The following is a 17,651-nucleotide window of genomic DNA, read 5'->3' as shown; positions in this document are numbered from 1 at the left end:
TGGTGCTGTATGAATGAAACTGAAGTGAAATAAAAGAGCGTGGATAAACTGTGACACTTCAGGTGAGCTGGAAGAAAATTCTTGGCAGGTAAATCCAACCCACGTCCACGCCACAAATCGTGTCCACCCACTGATTTGCTGCTTTTTGTGCTATTTTCTACATCACTTTGATCCTGATGGATAACTTGTTGAAATGCTGTGGTTTAATCTGGCTCTGTGAGCTTTGCTGCTGTATGGTTTAGGACAGAATCGCCGACCATTAAGCGAGCCGGCATTATACTAAATGGGCTAATCATGCTGTGTGTCATTGTCATTACACCAGTTTACCGTGTCTTCATCATCCTCTGACTCTCCACAGAAATTGCCATATGTACGAAATACTGAGATGTTTGTTTTGAAACGATGGGCAGGAGGCATATCCGCAATATCTATGAGATGACCACTTAGTGCATCAGCTCTGTAATTCAACTAGCAGCTAGAGCAAAAATAAAACCATGGCCATGAGTATAAGGGCCTGCATGAATTATTTCTGTGTCCATCATGGACGGATGATAACAAATGGTTTAGGAGCAGTGCTCTCCATCCTTTAGCAGAGTGATAACCAAAGCATAGTGAGAGCAGTGTCATCACAGCTTACAGCTAAAATGGTCATCAGTCTTGGCTGCGACTGCAGGTTTCAAGGGTACACTGAGAGCTCAGCCGAGACTTGCCTCACATTTGAATTTCTGCCATTATTTCTTAATAATGTTTCCTTTCTCTCTGCCTCCAGGGAAACACTCCTCCAGTGGTCGTGAACACTGACACACTCGATGGCTCCCCATATGTAAGGATTATGTTTAATCTTCCCTTTATTGTATTATTACGTTAGGCTTAACCACATGGCTAACTTAACTGCCTTCATATTCATTGTACATTATCAGTTCAATTCCACTCCTTTCCCACCCTGCAGGTAGGGCTTTGCACACTGTTTTAATCTGCACGGTAACAGTTATGAATTTTTCCTCCATTTTAATTAAATTAGCTTTCTTTGTTTGATATACATTTGGGAGAATAGAAATATTCCTTAATTTGCTTCAGAGTTCTGAAATGGTGTCATATCTGTAAGGAAAAGCAGTGACCGTATCATCACGAGTTGTGTAGAGAATGAGGAAATGCCTGCAATCACAGAGCAGCAGCAGCATTTTTGCACCACTACCGCATGAAGAGAAGTTGTTTTCTAGGTCAGACACCAAAACACTGAAGACTGAAGTTACTTAAATCTCCTCGTCCTCTTGAACTGTAATTGCAAAGGTAAAGCTGACGTGGAGCCAAGTTGTTCATCCAGAAGGAAGAATGGTACTGAAAGAACAGTGCAGCAGTCAATAGTGCACATATGATGATCCGGTCCACGGGACTAATGCTAGAGATAAAATTTAGCTGACTGGTTGTGACAAAAATGGTCTACAGGGACACCACCCTTAAACTGATGTCTTCTTGACAGGTGAATGGGACAGAAGGCGAAATCGAGTATGAGGAAATCACACTGGAGAGAGTGAGTGTCATGATGTGATCTTTTAAACCTCATTACACATTTACAGTCCAGTTGCGCTGTGATTCTTATCGTATGGACAGCATCGGGATTAAAAGTTAGAGCGAGTCAAAGTCAAGCTTTTTATGGATGCATGAATGTAAAAGTGCTGTGAGTGATATATCTATAAATGCCACTCCCGTCATTCAAAGACATGGAAACACGAAACCTTCAGATGACAAAGAGAATTAAGTAGCAGCAAGGCGCTGCTAATCAAATGCACGTGATTAAGTGATTTTCAACAAGTAAAAGCACAGGTTTTGGCAGTTTGCTGGTCTGTTGATAACAGAGTGCGGTAATTTTCCCAAAGTCAGACTGTGCAAGGCTCAGAGAAATTCCCAAAAATCCAAGAGTTAAATGTTAGGTTGATGACGGTACAGTTATAAAAAGACTTAACAAGTATGGCATATTTGGAAAAGTTGCCAGGAGAAATCCTCTTCTCTGTAAAAAGAACATGGCAACACAGCTTTGTAAAGGTTTGCAAAGTTTTATGTAAACAAACCAAAGTGGAAAGTTTTGGCCCAAACCAAACACAGCATATCAGCGCCCAACACCTCATGCCAACTGTCAAGCACTGGCTTGTTTTAGAGCCATGAGACCCAGGCACCTTAATGGCATTGAGTCAAACATAAACTCCACTGTTTACTAAAGTAATCTAGAGTCAAACGTGAGCAAAAGCCCAAACGGATCAGGAAACAGAACAGTGACCCCAAGCACAGCAGCAAATCTACAACAGAATGGCTTGAAAAGAGAAAAAGAGGGTATTTTAATGTCCCAGTCAAAGTACAGACATCAGCCTTATTAAAATGCTGTTGCAAGAGCTCAATAGAGCTGTGTTTTTTGTTTTTTCACAGGACTGCATGCAGTCACAGGAAAACTTTCTCTTGCACATGAATAACTGTGTGCTTTGTTTGCATTGAATTGCAGGGTAACTCAGGCCTGGGCTTTAGCATAGCAGGGGGAACAGACAACCCTCACGTGGGCGATGACCCCAGCATCTTCATCACCAAAATCATACCTGGAGGAGCTGCTGCTCAGGATGGACGGCTGAGGTAAAAGCGCACACAGCGAGCTACAATAAACACAAATCCAGTCTGTACGCACATACATTCCAAAACCCAAGACAAGAGAAGTGGATGCTTAAGCAAAGCCTCCCGTCTTCTTTTTTAAGTGCAAAGTAATGTAACACAGTACTGTACATAACTCGTTGCTCGTTCAGTCTGCTCAGCTTCAGAGCTACATGTAAGAGCATCTGTCTGTTTAACTCAAGAAAGGCATGCCTTAGCCTAGCTAAGAGTTTGTATTTTCTTCCCCGACATGTTTAAAGGTCTTTTTGCATTTTGATGCCATGTTTAAAAGAAGTAAAGTAAGGCTTAAATATGTTGTATATGACAAATTAGGTCGCACTTTAAACTAACGATATGGAAAAGCAAGTTTAAAATGTGGTTTGTGTGTCAAGGTTAGTGCCATAAATCTCCACACTCTCACTTAATGGACAAAACATGTAGCGGCAAGCTGCAACATATTTTTTGGAAGAAAAGAACTGTTCGCGCCTAAATTTAAATGAAAAAAGATGGAATCCTAATCATGCTTGTTGCAAGAATATGTAATAATATGCATGTTTTGCCACTTTCATAAGAGGATGTAGTACAGAATTTGCCTTTCTGTGGGAAAAAAACAACACTTAGGATCCATTTCTGTGACTGTGCTTTAACACAGACGCATCGTCTTCTTTACACTTGACCTATAAACCTCCATCTGGAATGATGAGTTTGAAGAAGACCTAATGAAAATGCTCATATTTGCTTGAATGCAAGTATATTTTTTGTCCTTGGTCTTTGATTAAGCTACTATCTGCTTATTTTAACGTGGTTGTTAAAAGGTTCTTCCATCAAAGTAACTGATTTATTTATTTTTTGCAGTTAAATGACGGTTATTTGGAATATTTAGTCCCCTACACATACACGTTTAATAAAGGTTGTGCTCAAATCAACACAGTGCATCAATAAATATATACAGATGCTCTGTGGAGGCTGAAAAAAACATTGCATGATAAAAATGTTTTAAATCTTTCCTACATGCAGCCTTGCAGAAAATATGCAGCTCGGATGATGTAACATCATTTGCATGAAGATGTCAGCTGTGATTGGGTCCCTTTGGATTTGACTATAGCGATGTATTTCAGTGGTTAAAGCTCCGGCAGCCTGCAAGAATAATTTCAGTCCTATTTACGCATCATCATTTTCATGGCCATAAAATACATTTTGAATACATGAATGGAATCACGAAAACACGGCCCTGGAGGGGGAAAAAAATGTGTGTGTCTGAAAATAGCAATTTCATCGCTGAAGATCAGCTTCTCCTATACACACAGGCTGTCACTTTCGCTTTACCTATCAAGTCGTCATCATTTTTTATGAGCGGTTAACACAAAGAAGCTATACTGCAGCTTTCCCCCGGTGCTAAATCAATAGAGCAAGAGATTATACCCTCTTTAATCTTAGTCACTGAGAAGTGGAGAAAAAAAAAAGTCTGCTGTGAAACTGGATCCCCAGCGCGGCTGTAGCTGGAGATTGACTGTTCCTGACCTCGTCTGGTGGAGGATTACACCCAAACTCCTTCACCAAAACAAAAACTCATGCGGTATTTTTTCCTCTCGCGCCCACAGTCTCTCTCTGTCTCTCTCCATTTCTTAGTGTGAACGACTGCATCCTATTTGTGAATGATGTGGACGTGAGGGAGGTGACACATAGCCAAGCTGTGGAGGCTCTTAAGGAGGCAGGTGCTATCGTCCGCCTCTACGTTCTCCGCAGAAAACCAGCAGCGGAAAAAGTCACTGAAATCAAGCTCATCAAAGGGCCTAAAGGTGTGTGCAAGCGAGGACTGGTGCAAAGCATCAAGGCTTTTGCGTGGGCTTACGGATGCTAAGCTGTGCCCTCTGGATTTAGCAAATCTACTCTGTGTTAACCTGCACCTCCTTTGCGCACGCTCTGCTCCCCCTTTTCTCAGGATTAGGTTTCAGCATTGCTGGAGGGGTGGGGAACCAGCACATACCAGGAGATAACAGCATCTATGTCACTAAGATCATTGAAGGCGGAGCAGCTCATAAAGATGGGCGTCTGCAGATTGGAGACAAGATCTTAGCGGTCAGTCACTCACATATAATAGCTTCCAGCATGCAGGGACATGTGTTCTCATACATGGATTCGTGTTCACCCGTATGTACACTCACACATTGCGCACATATGAGGCACTGATGTATCAAGAGCCAAGATAAATTACAGCTCTCAGTTTTCATGGTTTGACATTACAGCCATTAATATGTTAACAGATGTGTAGGATGGAGTGAGCCTTAACTACAACAATGCCAGAGTGATTTCTAAGCAGCATTACTGCCACCTGCTGGGGAACACACAGCTCAACACCACCAGCTTCAAAATGGTGCTGTTCCCACTAAATGGTGTCTGAGCCGTTGCTTTAACTCAGAATGGGATGTGGCAGCATCCTTTTGTTCCCTGTGAATTTGTTAAAAAATACATTATGTGTTCTCTCTGTAACCTACAGTTAACACCACGCAGCCACAGTTTCTTTGATTTAACTCTCAATCAGCTGGAACTTGTCATTCCAACTATTTCTCTCCCTGCATTTCCCGTCCACTTTAAAGGTGTCTAAACCAATTTGAGTTTAGCGATTTATACTCTAATTTCTGCATCAGAGGTGTCAAACATGAGGTCAGTGAGCCAGAACCAGCCCTCCACAGGGTCCCATCTGGAACGCTTTGCTAAGTGTGACTGATGCGATTTTTCCACATTTGACAAAGCGTTTGGTTATACTAACAGTAGACTGACTGAATTTGGAGGATATTGTTTTTCTTACGATGTATATGCATTTAAATCAATTCTGTTGTATTTATATAGCGCCAAATCACAACAACAGTCTCCCTGAGGCACTTTACATTGGAAGTTAAAGGCCCAGAAATAGTAGAAGAAAGACCCCAACAATCAGACTACCCTGTGTTGCCCCAAGCACTTGACAACAGTGGGAAGGAAAAACCCCTTTTTAACAGGAAGAAACCTCTAGCGAAACCAGGCTTAGGGATGGGCAGCGATCCACCTAGACCAGCTGAGGGTGAGAGGACCTCAAAAGGTTCAGACTCCTGGATGCTTCATAAAATATGAACATTTTCCAAATGTATCTTGTACCTTATTACAGTAAAAAACAGGGAGAATTTTAGATGTGTATATTTCTTCTAAGTTATTAGGAAGTGGTTTTACTGGCCTGGCACACTTGATATCTCATGGGGCTGAATATAGCCCATGGATGGAAATGAATGTGACTCCCGCTTTTAGACAAAGAGAGATTCTCTCATGGAGCAACTTCACTTAGCGTATTATTCAAACTGGTCTGTGTTACAATAAATCTCTTAAAACTTATTGTTCTACCATTAAAAATTAATGTTATTAACATCTTTCCCTAACATGTATTAACTTTCCACGGACTAAACTATAATTTTGCTTTCATTACTGGAATCTAGCTGCTAAATGTCTAATCCATGAGTGCTGCTGGATCACACATAATGAAGTCACAGGGGTGACAGCCTTCTTATTTGCACTTTGTTACCTTACCTGTGTTTCCTTGTTTGTTGCGAACAATCAGGTGAACAACGTGTGTCTGGAGGATGTGATGCACGAGGATGCGGTGGGGGCTCTGAAGAACACAGCCGAGGTGGTGTACCTCAGGGTGGCCAAGCCCAACAACCTGTTCCTGACCAACTCGTACAACCCTCCTGACCTCACCAGCAGTAAGCCTCCATCCTTCTGCCCAAATTTCCTCACCCCGTATTAAAGAGAACTTTGAGCTATTAAAAACAAGACCTGCTCTTTTTGTGTTTGGAACAGCTGTCAAAAATAGAACAGAGGGAGAAAAAGTCTTATTAAGTGCTAGAGATGACTGTGGGATTTCTATGAATAGTAAAAGCTCAGTTCAGAACCAGTTTCTACCAGTTTTCTCTACAAAGTGAGAGCTACAAAAATACAAAACACAAATTTCACCAGAAAAAAGTTTCACAAAACACAACAGATGTGATTTTGGGAGACAGAAACTTAATGGAATAGCAAGCTAACAGTAAAAGTCTAATAGCAAACATGTATGTACAGTATTAAAACACGTTACTTTCCCCTTTTCTCTTGTACTACACTGATGAATCTTCTGTTTATTTTGAGCGTGTCTCAGCGTGTTTTGGTTTCTGTCACTTTTGTCTTGTTATTTTTCCCCCCAAAACACAGATTTGTTTTCCGCTACTTCCGTAGTATTTCCTTTTCTATTTTTCTGGTGTTTTCTTAAGTTGCAGTGCAACCTGTGACCTGAAACCAAGAAAAAAGTGCATGAAAATTGAAGTACAATAAAATCCATGTGCTTGGTATGTTACACCTCATTTGGTTTTGTGCTTATTTTTCCAGCATATTCCCATATGGATACTGAACTTAGCCACCCAAACTATCTCGGATCTGATTACCCACAAGCCCTCACTCCCACCTCACCGAGTCGATTTTCTCCTGTTCTACACGGCATGATGGGAGATGATGATATTCCCAGGTGAGCAATGATCCTTGAACTGCAGTTTTATCTTGTTTATTTATTATTATTATGGGGGCATTTTAGCCCTATAAAACTTATTTTGTCTCCTTCATCGATTTTTCAGAGAGCCTCGTCGAGTTTTGATCCACCGAGGCTCCACAGGTTTGGGATTTAACATCGTCGGAGGAGAGGACGGCGAGGGGATCTTTATCTCCTTCATCCTGGCAGGCGGTCCAGCTGATCTCAGCGGAGAGCTGCACAAAGGGGATCAGATCCTCAGTGTAATGACAGTTTTCTTCATGTTATCAAGTAGTCATGTAATCCTTAGCAGCACTGGGTCGTCAGGTGTTAACAGTCATGGTGTGTGTGTGACAGGTAAACGGCGTGGACCTGCGTATGGCCACACACGAACAGGCAGCTGCAGCACTGAAGAACGCTGGCCAGACAGTTACCATCATCGCACAGTACCGACCCGATGGTAAAACCACTGAGAGACCTTCTCACAAAGAACTTTATACGTTGCAAAACTTGTTTGAGCAATGAGTCTAAAAATTGGCCTTTAAAATAAGCTTCAAAATCTCTTTTTGAAGAAAATGACTAAATGCAATGGTAGGACTACTTTTTAAATAAGGTGGAAATGTAGGCGATGGGCAAAGAACAAAACAATGACTTAGTAATTTCTCATGTAGATTCTTTTTGAAACAAAGAGATCAAACATCTGCAGCTAAATCCATTTATCCACGCTTCAGCCACTGAAGGACTAGACATGGAAAAGAGAAAGATCTTTATTTTTATTGAAGCAAACATTTTAGGTGTCTGAGAGTAAAATATGGAATCTTATATGTTTGTGTTTCTCTGTTGCAGAGTACAGTCGTTTCGAGGCTAAGATCCATGACTTGAGGGAACAGCTGATGAACAGCAGCATGGGCTCTGGGACGACAACCCTAAGGAGTAATCCAAAGAGAGGCTTCTACCTCAGGTCTCACACTAAAAGCAGAAGAACTACCTTTGATATTAGCCTTATAGGATGAGATCAAAGTGGCTCGAGGATACGGTTTTTGGGTTAATGCATCGTTTGACTGCAGCATAGCAGAAATCCACAGCTTTTTATCATTAATAAGAGTGGTTATATTGCAGCATAGTATGGATGTTTCAAATACTTCAAATAATGCAGATTTAGTTCCATTTAATGTTGCTTAAAGTATTTTGAGTCAGAGAGCTAAAAATCTACCTGCACAAAGCCAAAAATATGTCAAGCATATTTAACTAAAGAAAATGTCATTATTTGAACTCAGCCGTCCTTCCACTTGAACGCCATTATGCTGCCAAATGTGTCTGCAAAGAAACATTTGCAAAGCCTCGTTCAGTTGAAGTGTTGAGTTTTGAAAGTCAGAATAGGATCTATAGCCGCAAGAGTAGAAGTAGAAGCGTTATCAAAGGCAATGTATAGTCAGGCTTCAAAGGCACACAATATGAAGTAAGAATAGAGAAATAAAATGACAAGGCGAGCACTAGACATACAAAAATCACAAAAACTACAAGCCTTAAGAGGAAAAAGAATAAAGAGGAAAAATGTAAAGTATCTGTCTGCAAATATGTCTCAGTCAACAGCATTAGAGTGTTTATTATTGTTTCCTGGGCCTTTATATGCATTTAGCTACCATTTGATGTATTCACCGCCAATATTAGATTTACAGGGAGTACCAGCAGGACACCATTGCATTACTGTGTTTACTGTGTATACAACAGGCTCACGTGTTTACTGAAGGTAATCATTTAGAGCAGTCAACACAACGTTACTGAAACGCTCTTTATTTTCTGCGCAGTTAAATAAAAATGTCACGATTAATCCATGGAAACTAAGCTCTACAGCCACACAGCAACCGACCCACATTGAATTTACTCTGAAATGTTCCATTTAAAGATTTACACCAACCAACTTATTAACTATGTTTATTAAAGACAAACTAAAGAGTACTTGTGGTGCAAATTATCTTCAAAATCACTGCAGGTTGCAGAAATACTTTAAGCCAAAAACCAACAAGCAAACATCCAAACACCACATCACGCTGCACAGAATACACACTGGTCTTTATAAGAAGTGTGGGTGAGAGGACTAGTCGCTGGTATTCAAGGTATGCTTTGCTTGACCGAAAAAAATCCTGGAAAGAGAAGCAGTTCATGGTTACATTTCACACAGTGTGTTATACGTCCACTGGCACATGGAAAGCAGACGCTGTCAGTCATGCTTTTAAAGCTCATAATTAGGCTAAATCCAATATTTCATACAAATTCTTCTTTTCTGAATAACTGAAGTCGTGCGGGGCACTCAGTGCTAGCCACAGGTGGCTAAAAACAATTATTTTTAAAAATGCCAGTATAGCAGCGTACCCCCAATGTTTTATTCCTATCCGCTTTGTCTTTATGAAAATGTCAAGCATGTTTCTGGTCCTCTCTCTCCATTTAGTCAGCACACTTGTTAAAATTCAAAAATTCTTTTTTTAGTACACATCTCTTACAATGTAACGTTTCCAACTGTACGGATGTTTCTGTTATCACGATGCACATTAAAATATACTAAAAGCGCAGTTTTTGGAATATCAGTGGCTTTTAAAAAAAAAAGATATTTAAAGGCTTTTTATGAAATGCCTAATTGAAATCCTCTTTTTCCTTCCAGGGCTCTTTTTGACTATGATAAAACTGCCGACTGTGGCTTTCTCAGTCAAGCACTTGGGTTCAAGTTTGGAGACGTGCTGCACGTGTTGGACTGCGGAGATGAAGAGTGGTGGCAGGCCCGTAAGGTCAGCCCGCAGAATGAGGCTGAAGAGGTTGGCTTCATCCCCAGCAAGCACAGGTCAGACACTTTATATGTAGCAAACTTACTGAAATGTAGAGTAAAGCACTGCAGCTCAGTGCTAATGACAGGTTGTCTCACCTTTGTCACACATTTTTCTTCCTTACAGGGTGGAAAGAAAAGAGTGGTCTCGTGTTAACACCAAAGAGAGGGTACGTTTGTTCATTATAGCTTTCTGAAGGAGGGGAGTTCATTCAAAGTGTGTCCTGATCGGTAAATATCTGCTCTTGTCTCTGTTACAGGACCTTGGTCGGGACAGCTTGAGCACACAAGGTAATTCGGTGGATGCTCTTTTGCATCCATTAAGAGATTAGTAATATGCATTAAAGGTGCAAGTAGCTGGAACTAAAACAAATGTGTGAACAAAGCAGTGTTATCATCACCTTTGCTCTACTCTTGGCATTGCTGATATCTCTAAATGCCTCTCCACTATTATTTGAGCAGATCATTGACTGCCAGATATGAATCTAAGACTTCTCCTTCAGTATTTCCCAGAAGGCTATAATCCAAAGCACACATTACGTCAAACAGTCACGCCTTTAACACCTTGCCAATAATGATATCTCATACATTTGCTGCCACCTTTGAAGATACATCATCTGCCCTGCATATAAGTACAAACACGCGCATGTCGATGCAAACGTGTCATTTGTAAGAAGGCAAAAAGAAACCGAACGCTTCTGTGTTCTCTCACCAGGGAGAGATAAAGCCTCACACAATTATGAGACAGTTACCCAAGTGGAAGGTAAGGTGAAGTCTGTACTTTCAGGCTTTTATACGAATGTTCATTGTTTTGATTTTCTCTTTTGTGAATGATCCCGCTCTCTCTTTATCCTTTCATTCTCTTTATGATAAGTACATTATGCAAGGCCCATCATCATTCTGGGTCCTGTGAAGGACAGGATAAATGATGACCTGTTGTCTGAGTTCCCCGATAAGTTTGGATCTTGTGTCCCACGTAAGTGATTACGCTGTCAGTCTCGGAGACAGATGTGTTCGCCAGTTTTCACTTGCTGCCACCGCTGCACAATGCGACAATATTAAAGCGATGTGTGCGCAGTGCATCAGACAGAGGTGATGCTGAGATTCAAAATGAGGTGCGCTTTCTGTTCTTCATTTGACAGACACCACGCGGCCCAAGAGGGAGTATGAGGTGGACGGGCGAGACTATCACTTTGTGTCCTCCAGGGAACAGATGGAGAAGGACATCCAGAGCCATCGGTTCATTGAGGCCGGACAGTACAACAGTCACCTGTACGGCACGAGTGTCCAGAGTGTCCGTGAGGTGGCTGAGCAGGTGTGCAGCAGCGTGTTGGATAATGGGTTTTGTAAAATGGGATCATTACCTCCAGATTCATTGAGATATTGAAAAATAATGCCATAAAAACCACGGCTTTTAGTACCCAGAGTATGAAGTCAGGCACAAGGACATTACTTAAAGGAACAGTTTACCCCCAAATATATTTACATATTTTACCTCTATACCTGCTTTTTATTCATCTAAATGGGTTTGGGTTTGAGTAGATATGTGCAGACTCGACCTTCTATCATGTATAATATACTAAATAGCACTTGGGCTGTGTGGTGAAACATCAGTAGTAACGCTTCTTTCAGAAACCACAAAATCACAGTTTTTAGGAGCTTGAAGCACCACAAGGCAAATATTTAAGATATCTAATGGCAGATATCTCTTCAAAACTGGTCAACTGACACAAAACACTGTAGATAAATAATACTAAAAGACATGGGGAAAAAAACTCTTACCCCTTTAAGTATGATGAATCCGTTTGCACTAAAAACACTTTGTGTTTTATAACAGCAATGCTCCGTTTAAGTAATAAGCTCGTTTAAGCTCAATTAACCTACAATATTCATTAGTAAAATAACATTCTATTTTTGTATTTACTTATCATTTCTGTTCTTGCTTGCATGCATGAGCAGCAGGGGAAACACTGCATCCTGGATGTCTCAGCCAACGCTGTGCGCAGACTACAAGCAGCTCAGCTTCACCCAATTGCCATCTTTGTGCGGCCCAAGTCGCTGGAGAATGTCCTGTATGAGCTCAAATCTTCTATATGCATTTAGAAAAAAAATTCTGACAATGATTATTCTTTACAGCTTGAAAGCAGGTGTGATTTTATATTTGTTTGATTTGATTAACAGAGAAATCAACACTCGCCTGACAGAGGAGCAGGCCAGGAAAGGAATGGACCGAGCCCTCAAACTAGAACAAGACTTCCTAGAGTGTTTTACTGGTAAGAGCATGCAGCAATCACATGTGCACGAGGTTTGGTTTTAGATTGCACTTAATTACATGGACATTTTAAATGTAAAGTCAACAAAAAAGTAAGCTTTTTTCAATGCACTGTCTATCACTGTATTCTTAGCAGAGGGATTCACATTTAGGTTTTGGCAGAACCAGATGGAAAAACAGGATTTTATGCGTCTGTGTTTGCACTCAAATGTAGGATTACTCATAATCTATTTGATATGGAAAAAAATCATCTCTTTTATCATTACAAGATTCTAGAAACAACAGGCTGACCGTGTTTTGCTGGCGCTCGTACGCACACTTTAGAAGGTGATCAAACTTCCTCTTGTAGCTCTCGTAGATTTTTTTTGTTTAATGCCAACAAATGCCAGCGACCGGGCTCCGCGCTCCCGTTTGTACTGGCACGACTGAACAATCTGAATAAGAAAAGGAATGCCTTTTGGGAGGACTCAGGGCATTTTAACATTTAAGCGATGCATTTAGGGCAAATCTCAGCAGTTGGCAGAATATGAATGCGAGGTTTAACAGCAAATTCAACACTGTCTACAGTTTCTAACAAATCATGAACAGTGGGGGGGTGTGACATTTCATCAACCACTCAATGTCATGGTCCTGGGTCATTTTGGCCCAGCGTTTTGTGTTTCCTTGAAGTTCATTTTTGTGCTTTGTGTTTATTCTGATTTTGTATTGGTTTAGGGTTGAACCTGTAGTTTGGTGTGTGTATTCAGCCCTACCTGTGTCTGTCCTTGGTGCTCTGTTCATGTCCCCGTGTTGTGTTGTAAATCAGTCTGTGTGTTCCTGCTTTACTTTGAAGGCTCATGTTCTGGATTTCCTATTCTATTTTGAAGGTCTGTGTCTGTTGTCATTGTGTTCAGCTTGTGTCCTCCGGTCCTCATGTGTATTAGGTTCAGCTGTTCTTCCCTCCTGTGTGTGATTACCTGATTACCTTGTGTGTGTATATTTAGTGGGTGTCGGTCTGTGTTCATTGTCGGCTGGTCTGCGTTCTATGGTGTTCCTGTCTCTGCGTCTCGCTGCCCCGCACCCCTTTTGTATGGTCTCAGGTTTGTCATTTAGTTCTCCCAGTTTAGGTTTCTTCAGTTGTTTTGTCATGCCTCACTGCCTGTTTCTGCCATTGTCACTTTGTAAATAAACATCACTCGTATCATCAGTCACTGCTGCATTTTGGGTCCTCCCTTTCCTCCACACCACACGGCTCACTCCGCCAGCCGTGACACTCAAAGCACATGGGAAACTGTGTAGAACTACTTAGCTGATGTAAATGTGCCTCTTCTTTGATGTCGTACACAGATTGTAAAACTATATTCATAATTGATTATATCTTAAATTGTCATTTCCCCTGTTTCTCTTTATCCCCACGCCACCACCCAACCAATGTTTCAATTTCATCTCCTGTCTTTGCTCTTTTCTCTTAATTTCCTGCTGCCTGTGTCATTTTTTTCTTTAACCCATACCTCGTTCTATTTGTTCTTTTCTTTTCTCTCCTTCTGTCGCACATGCTGTGTCCCGCTGCAGCTGTCGTGGAAGGGGACAGCTTTGAAGAGGTCTATCACAAAGTAAAGACAGTGATTGAGGAGCAATCAGGGCCTTACATCTGGATCCCCACTCGGGAGAGGCTGTGATGCTGCACCCGCTCGACCACCCCTCCCTCACAACCACCGATCGACCGCCACCCTTCACCCTCACAGCCAAGCCAGCCTCGCCTGCCTGCCTGTCTGTCCTCCAGCAAAGTCAGTGCTTAGGCAATCACTGAGAATGACACAGAGAGATAAACGCATACTAAGACAAAACACAGCGACACCGCGAGGCAAAGAACGATACCAAAAAATAAAAAATAAAAAGGAGAGAGACTCTGACACAGATGTAAATGCAGCGATGTATAAAGAGACTGAGAGAAAAGACTAAACCAGTATCCCACTATAATGAAGCCAACCCAGTTCACACTTTGCATTAAAATGCATCTCGGATACACGAGTGGACAGCTCTAGATGCAGCTGTGACTGCACCCTAAACTGGGTGCTGGTGGGGGTGGGGGGGATGCAAATATCCAAATCACAGATAATAACTTGTGTATATGTAATGTGTTTAACCTGTGTTTGGATACAGGTGCACTTTCCCACCAGATAGGGAGCAAATGAAGTGACTATTTCAGGCGGATTTCAGTTGCATTTTGATGCTGGGTGTGAACTGCAGCCCACGTCACCTGGAGCTCAACACAGCAGTCTAGATGTATGTGGACATGAGACATTAATTCTGAGCAGGGCTCGAAAGAAAATAAAGGATGACCTTGCAGAGATGGACCCTGAGGTGCTATCGCCTCACCTACAGAGCCATCTCGAGTCTCATGCCGACATTGAACACCTCAGTGCACCGATGTCTCAGATGGAGGTCCCCCCTCACTTTAAAAACAAACAACAAAAGACAGTGGCCACTCTTTTTATATCACCTCCTGGCTTTCTGTCCTCCTCGTCCTGCCACCTCTGCCTTGTTTCAGGACAGGAACGGGGAAGACCGAGAACAGGGGCCCAGATCCAGCTGAGTCCCACGTGACCAGGAGTCCTTTCTCAGCAAAGACCCGCTTTTTTTTTCTTTTCTTTTTTTTTTCTTTTTGTGATTCTCATCTTGGTTCTGGGTGTGAACTCAGAATAACACCTCAGAGGCCAAGACTGACGTTTGTTCGGGTCACCCCATGTTGAATATTGCAAGGCATTATTTAAAGGCAGTTCAAATAATTATATTGCTAAAAACCTCATACGCTGAATTTCTGCATGCATCCTCAAAGACAACGGAGAGAGAAGAGAAAAACAAAGGAAGAAAATCGTGATAATAATCTAAAGGAAGGAGAAAAAAGTGAAGGAGTTTGGTTTTTTTAGCATGTCTCAAGAAGAGAAGAGAGACATGATCATGTGATTATGGTCATGAGAGGCCAGTGCTGAGCATACTAGATGCTCTGGCGTGTAGTTTAGCCTCAACTCTCTTATGCACACAAACACACTCATGCACCCACACACACACACCCTCACTCCCTTACAGCGGCACACACACACACAACCGCACACACACACAGACACACAATCGTAGGGTCGTAAACTCAGCTGTAACCTAGCACACCTCTACAGGCGGATTGGCTGTTCTGACCTGCTAGTCAGCATCCAGGATGAATGTTATCTCTCTAGGCACAAACAGCAGAGCTCTTAGCTTCATCGCACCACAGCAAACTCATCGGTCATTCTTCCAAAAGATACCCCCCTTCCCCTGCCGCAGACGTACACACCGTCTCCAGTGGTCGCAGTTAAAAGCCATGGCGTATGTGTGTGTAAGTGTGTGTGTCTGCGTGTGCACGGTGGTGCTCGTTCATGTGCGGGGACTCCTCTGTGTGGGAGGAATATGTCCTTTTATCCGTTCTCTCTCTTCCAGTTTTCCCTGCTTCTTTCTCCTTCCCGTGTCCACACAAATTAAAGCTAAGTCATGTTTAACAAATAAATAGCCTATATATATAAATATATATATATGCATATATATCTTTTTTATGACAATTTCTAACGGGATTAAGTCTGTAAAAAAAATTAACATTTCCAAATAATATTCCATTGATTTTTTTTTTTTGGGGGGGGGGGTAATATTGCAGTTTGGTTTTTGAATTTACACACAATCCCATTTTTCATGTTGCAAAGCGCAGCAGAAAGCTACACACAACTAACTGAACCATTGAAGTCAACGTAAAGCAGACCTCACACTAGAACCGAGAACACACGACGTGTTCTCGTACGCGCTGAAGACAAACTGAAACACGTGTGCAATGCAGCTGCGTGCGTCTGTGTGACTGTGTGGGTATGTGTTTGCCGCTTGTGTGCGAGAGTGGCAAGAAAGCGCGTGTCGTGTATAAAATAGAAGCGATGCTATATGAGAACATCCATCCTTATGGTTGTAATGTGTGTGTGTGTGTGTGTGTGAGTGAGAGAGCGAGACACGCACGCGAAGATGTAGTGCAATACTGCTATGATGTTATGCAATGAAGATGGTTTTATGGGTCTAAGATTTAAACTGTATAAAGTTTGCACTGACGGCATTATATGCTACAGGTATCGGCGGGATAAAGATGGCGAGCGAAAGCAGGAGGACCCCATGTCAAGATTTTAAGAGCATGTGTTTTGTATTTACTTATGATTTGTTCTGAATTAAAAGAGTAAAGGTGGAAGTATCGATGGAAGTGACCATTCATATTTATATTTGTTTACTTTATGCTCACATGCTTCTGTTGGCTCGGTTTGGAATAGCTGAAGCTTGTGAATGACGACTATCAATTTCTGTTTGAAATACATATATATACATATATATATATATATATATATATATATATGATTTATTCAGAACTGTCACCAGTTGCATCACCTGTCTGTATATTTTTGTATTTTTTCACATTGAGAGAACTCTCGGGTCTTGGCCAGAAATGCTGTAAATATGTTGTTGGAGTGCCGTGTGGGTTTAGGTTTTAGCCGTTCACACTGCTGAATTGGTGCAAGTGCAGCATCCATCAGAGCCACAGCCCAGTTTCTAACTGCTCAAACACAGAAACGACACACGCAAGGAGATATCAGCACGTCCACACACATGCATTTAACATTTACACATAGAGAGAACTCACGGAAACTACGACACACCGCGACACATCCATGAATTGAACAATATGTTTTGGGTTTCTTTATTTGAGGGTTCAGTGTATTTCTTAATATCTCTCTCAGCCATCCTTATCATAGTGTGATATTCCTTATAAAGTATATGAATTTTTACAGAAAAGACTGATTACAAAGTTACAACAGAGTCAGCTGATGCAGAAAAATATATTTAACAATGACAGTATCAAGCAAAATAAAATGTTCCAGTTCAGTGAAGCGCTTGTTGTAAATTAGCTATAAAATAATAAAAATTAATTTAAAAAATGCTTTCTGAAAATGGACTCAGCAGCCTTCTTTTTTTCCTTTGTTTGCTTGTTCCTGTTAATAGTTGGACTCCCACCCCAGTTCCACAGGTGAAGAAAATAACAGTCCGGCCAGAGGAGGGCACTCATTCTCCATTTACAGCTGCTTACACAAGCTCCACTCAGATGTATTTGCACAGACTTGCTCTGGCTCTTATTTGCTGGTTGCTTCCCCACCCTGCCTTCACTCATCGGGGGAACCATTTTCTCTTTAGAAAAGCACACAATCACGAGGATCCCTTCTTTTGATCGCATGATATGCTGCAGTGCCTGACTGTGTGTAGGTAGACATTCAGATTGCGTGTAAGGCCGCTGTGATGCTATATCCCTGTGATTGCTTAACCTCTTTGGATTAGAAACTCGCAAATGCCACGTTTATTTATTA

General features: G+C 41.6%; 1 protein-coding gene across 4 annotated transcripts in view; it reads left to right on the top strand.

Moving 5' to 3' along the window:
• Positions 1–17,230, top strand: part of dlg4a (discs, large homolog 4a (Drosophila)) — a 63,481-nt gene extending 46,251 nt beyond the window's left edge. For all 4 annotated transcript variants that reach the window (XM_086308563.1, XM_086308562.1, XM_086308561.1 and 1 more), the window contains 19 exons: positions 770–823; positions 1,481–1,531; positions 2,495–2,619; positions 4,264–4,433; positions 4,577–4,713; positions 6,224–6,368; positions 7,027–7,162; positions 7,269–7,425; positions 7,520–7,622; positions 8,009–8,123; positions 9,822–9,998; positions 10,108–10,150; positions 10,241–10,271; positions 10,696–10,743; positions 10,855–10,956; positions 11,123–11,295; positions 11,940–12,052; positions 12,162–12,253; positions 13,804–17,230. In XM_086308563.1, the coding sequence (XP_086164689.1) occupies positions 770–823; positions 1,481–1,531; positions 2,495–2,619; positions 4,264–4,433; positions 4,577–4,713; positions 6,224–6,368; positions 7,027–7,162; positions 7,269–7,425; positions 7,520–7,622; positions 8,009–8,123; positions 9,822–9,998; positions 10,108–10,150; positions 10,241–10,271; positions 10,696–10,743; positions 10,855–10,956; positions 11,123–11,295; positions 11,940–12,052; positions 12,162–12,253; positions 13,804–13,910 (2,079 nt within the window). In that variant the 3' untranslated portion in view covers positions 13,911–17,230. The remainder of the gene's footprint in view (positions 1–769; positions 824–1,480; positions 1,532–2,494; positions 2,620–4,263; positions 4,434–4,576; positions 4,714–6,223; positions 6,369–7,026; positions 7,163–7,268; positions 7,426–7,519; positions 7,623–8,008; positions 8,124–9,821; positions 9,999–10,107; positions 10,151–10,240; positions 10,272–10,695; positions 10,744–10,854; positions 10,957–11,122; positions 11,296–11,939; positions 12,053–12,161; positions 12,254–13,803) is intronic.
• Positions 17,231–17,651: the final 421 nt, after the last annotated feature.

This window comes from Aulonocara sp. 'chitande type north' Nkhata Bay, linkage group LG10, assembly GCF_057382095.1.
Source record: "Aulonocara sp. 'chitande type north' Nkhata Bay isolate Kocher_YH1m ecotype deep benthic linkage group LG10, A_spYH_male_GT1.1, whole genome shotgun sequence".
NCBI classification, from domain to species: Eukaryota; Metazoa; Chordata; class Actinopteri; order Cichliformes; family Cichlidae; genus Aulonocara; species Aulonocara sp. 'chitande type north' Nkhata Bay.
Note: the sequence above shows the minus strand (reverse complement) of the source record. Positions and strands in the feature narration are given on the sequence as shown.